The sequence below is a fragment of the Cicer arietinum genome, unplaced genomic scaffold, assembly GCF_000331145.2.
Source record: "Cicer arietinum cultivar CDC Frontier isolate Library 1 unplaced genomic scaffold, Cicar.CDCFrontier_v2.0 Ca_scaffold_5692_v2.0, whole genome shotgun sequence".
Classification (NCBI taxonomy): domain Eukaryota; kingdom Viridiplantae; phylum Streptophyta; class Magnoliopsida; order Fabales; family Fabaceae; genus Cicer; species Cicer arietinum.
In genome coordinates, this window is record NW_027339339.1 from 3,313 (window position 1) to 5,480 (window position 2,168).

The 2,168-nt window shown below is 35.0% G+C and overlaps 1 protein-coding gene across 1 annotated transcript; it reads left to right on the forward strand.

The window, feature by feature from the left end:
* Nucleotides 1–208: 208 nt before the first annotated feature.
* On the forward strand, nt 209–2,160 carry LOC101496761 (disease resistance protein At4g27190-like; the record flags this gene model as incomplete). Its single annotated transcript, XM_012712446.3, is given in 2 exon segments — nt 209–269; nt 272–2,160. Coding segments are annotated over 2 exon segments (1,950 nt in total), but the record flags the coding sequence as incomplete, so codon positions are not given.
* Nucleotides 2,161–2,168: the final 8 nt, after the last annotated feature.

The following is a 2,168-nucleotide window of genomic DNA, read 5'->3' on the forward strand; positions in this document are numbered from 1 at the left end:
CACTTATTCATTCATACTCACTTTATCTCTATGATGATTCCATTCACTTGTAGGACTATTATTTGATTATTTATATTTAAACAGGAAACAAAAATTATTGCAATTGTTGCTTTTACACTCATAGAAAAATAAAATGATTTGTTATTTACTTTTCAATTTCAAGTTGATTGATTGAAGTCAGGAGGAAGAGGAAGGGATAAGAGAATCAATGGAAGTTGTAACTTTAATAGTTGGAAAAGTAGCAGATTACACGTTGGTGCCTATTGGACGGGTTATTTGATATTCTACAAAAGGAATTTGAAGGAGTTAGCATATCATGTTAAGGACCTTGAGGGTGCAAGAGAAAGAATGATCCATTCAGTGGAAGAAGAAAAGGGAAATGGAAAAGAAATTGAAATAGATGTGGTGAATTGGTTGGAGGAAGTGACGGAAGTAATTAAAAATGCAAATAAACTTCAACAAGATACTCTTGATGCCAATCTCAGCTGCTACAATTTAATTTTACGTCATCATTTAAGTAGGAAAGCCACAAAGATTACAAAAGCTATTGTTCAAGTACAAGGAAAAGGGAAGTTTGATAGAGTCGGGTACCTTCCCATCATTGTTGCTGAAACAAGAGATGATCAAAATCCCGAGACAAGGAAGTTATTTAAGGAAGAGATTTTGAAGGCTCTAAAAGATTCTTGTAATTCTAGAAACATTGGAGTGTATGGGCTAGGTGGAGTGGGCAAGACAACTCTAGTGGAGGAAGTTGGTGGAATAGCCAAACAACACAAATTGTTCGATGAAGTTGTTATCGTACATATATCAAAAAATCCAGAATTTAAAAGAATTCAAGGAGAGATTGCAGATTTGTTGCGTCTACGATTTGATGAAGAGACTATTGCCGGTAGAGCACATCGTCTAAAACAGAGAATCAAGATGGAGAAAAATATACTTATCATTCTAGATGATGTATGGAGCATACTTGATTTGAAGAAAGTGGGAATTCCATCATATAATGAACATAACGGTTGCAAATTGTTGATAACTTCTAGAAATCAAGATGTGTTGTTGCAAATGGATGTTCCAAAGGATTTCACTTTTAGACTTGAACTTTTAAGTGAAATAGAGACATGGAGTTTGTTTCAATTTATGGCTGGTGATGTGGTTAAAAATTTGAATGTGAAAGATGTAGCAATTCAAGTTGCCCAAAAGTGTTCAGGTTTGCCTCTTAGCCTAGTGACAGTTGCGCGTGCATTGAGAAATAAGAGAGATGTACAATCTTGGAGAGATGCATTGAGAAAATTACAAAGTAATGATGATCATGGGGAGATGGACGGATTAACTTATTCTGCTTTGGAGTTGAGTTATGAGTCATTGGAGAGCGATGAAATGAAGGAACTCTTTTTGCTTTTTGCTTTAATGGAAGGTACTGAAGCAGAGCTCTATTTGGATGTTGCAATAGCTTTAGACATATTCAAGCATATTAATACCATGGATGATGCAAGAAATAGAATTTACAACATAGTAGAATCTTTGAAGGCGACTTGCCTGTTGCTTGAAGGTAGTAGTAAAACAAGTGGAGGAAAGATTGAAATGCATGATTTTGTTCGTGATGTTGCTATCTCCATAGCACGTAGGGATAAACATGTGTTTATAAGAGAATCCCCAAATGAAGAAAAATGGCCAACACATGATACATTAAGAAGGTGTTCCAAGATCCTTTTATATGGGTGTCGTTTTGACGAGCTTCCTCAAACGATAGATTTTCCAAACCTCAAGCTTTTCTTATTATGTAATAAAGATCGTTCTATGAAAACACCTGAAACCTTTTTTGAGAGGATGACAAACCTTAAATTCCTAGATTTAACATGTTTCAACTTGTCTTCATTACCCACTTCATTTCGGTCCCTAAACAACCTTAACACATTGTATTTGCATTTTTGCATTCTGGAAAACATGGAAGCAATAGAAGCTTTAAAAAATTTAGAAATTCTTCACCTCTATAAATCATCAATAATCAAGCTGCCAAGTGAAATAGGGCGATTGACTAAACTCAGAAAGCTGGATTTGAGCAATTCATGAATACAAGTAATCCCACCCAACATCATATCAAGCTTGACTAAATTGGAGGAGTTGTACATGGAAAATACTTGTATTAATTGGGAAGATGTGAATTCAACCAA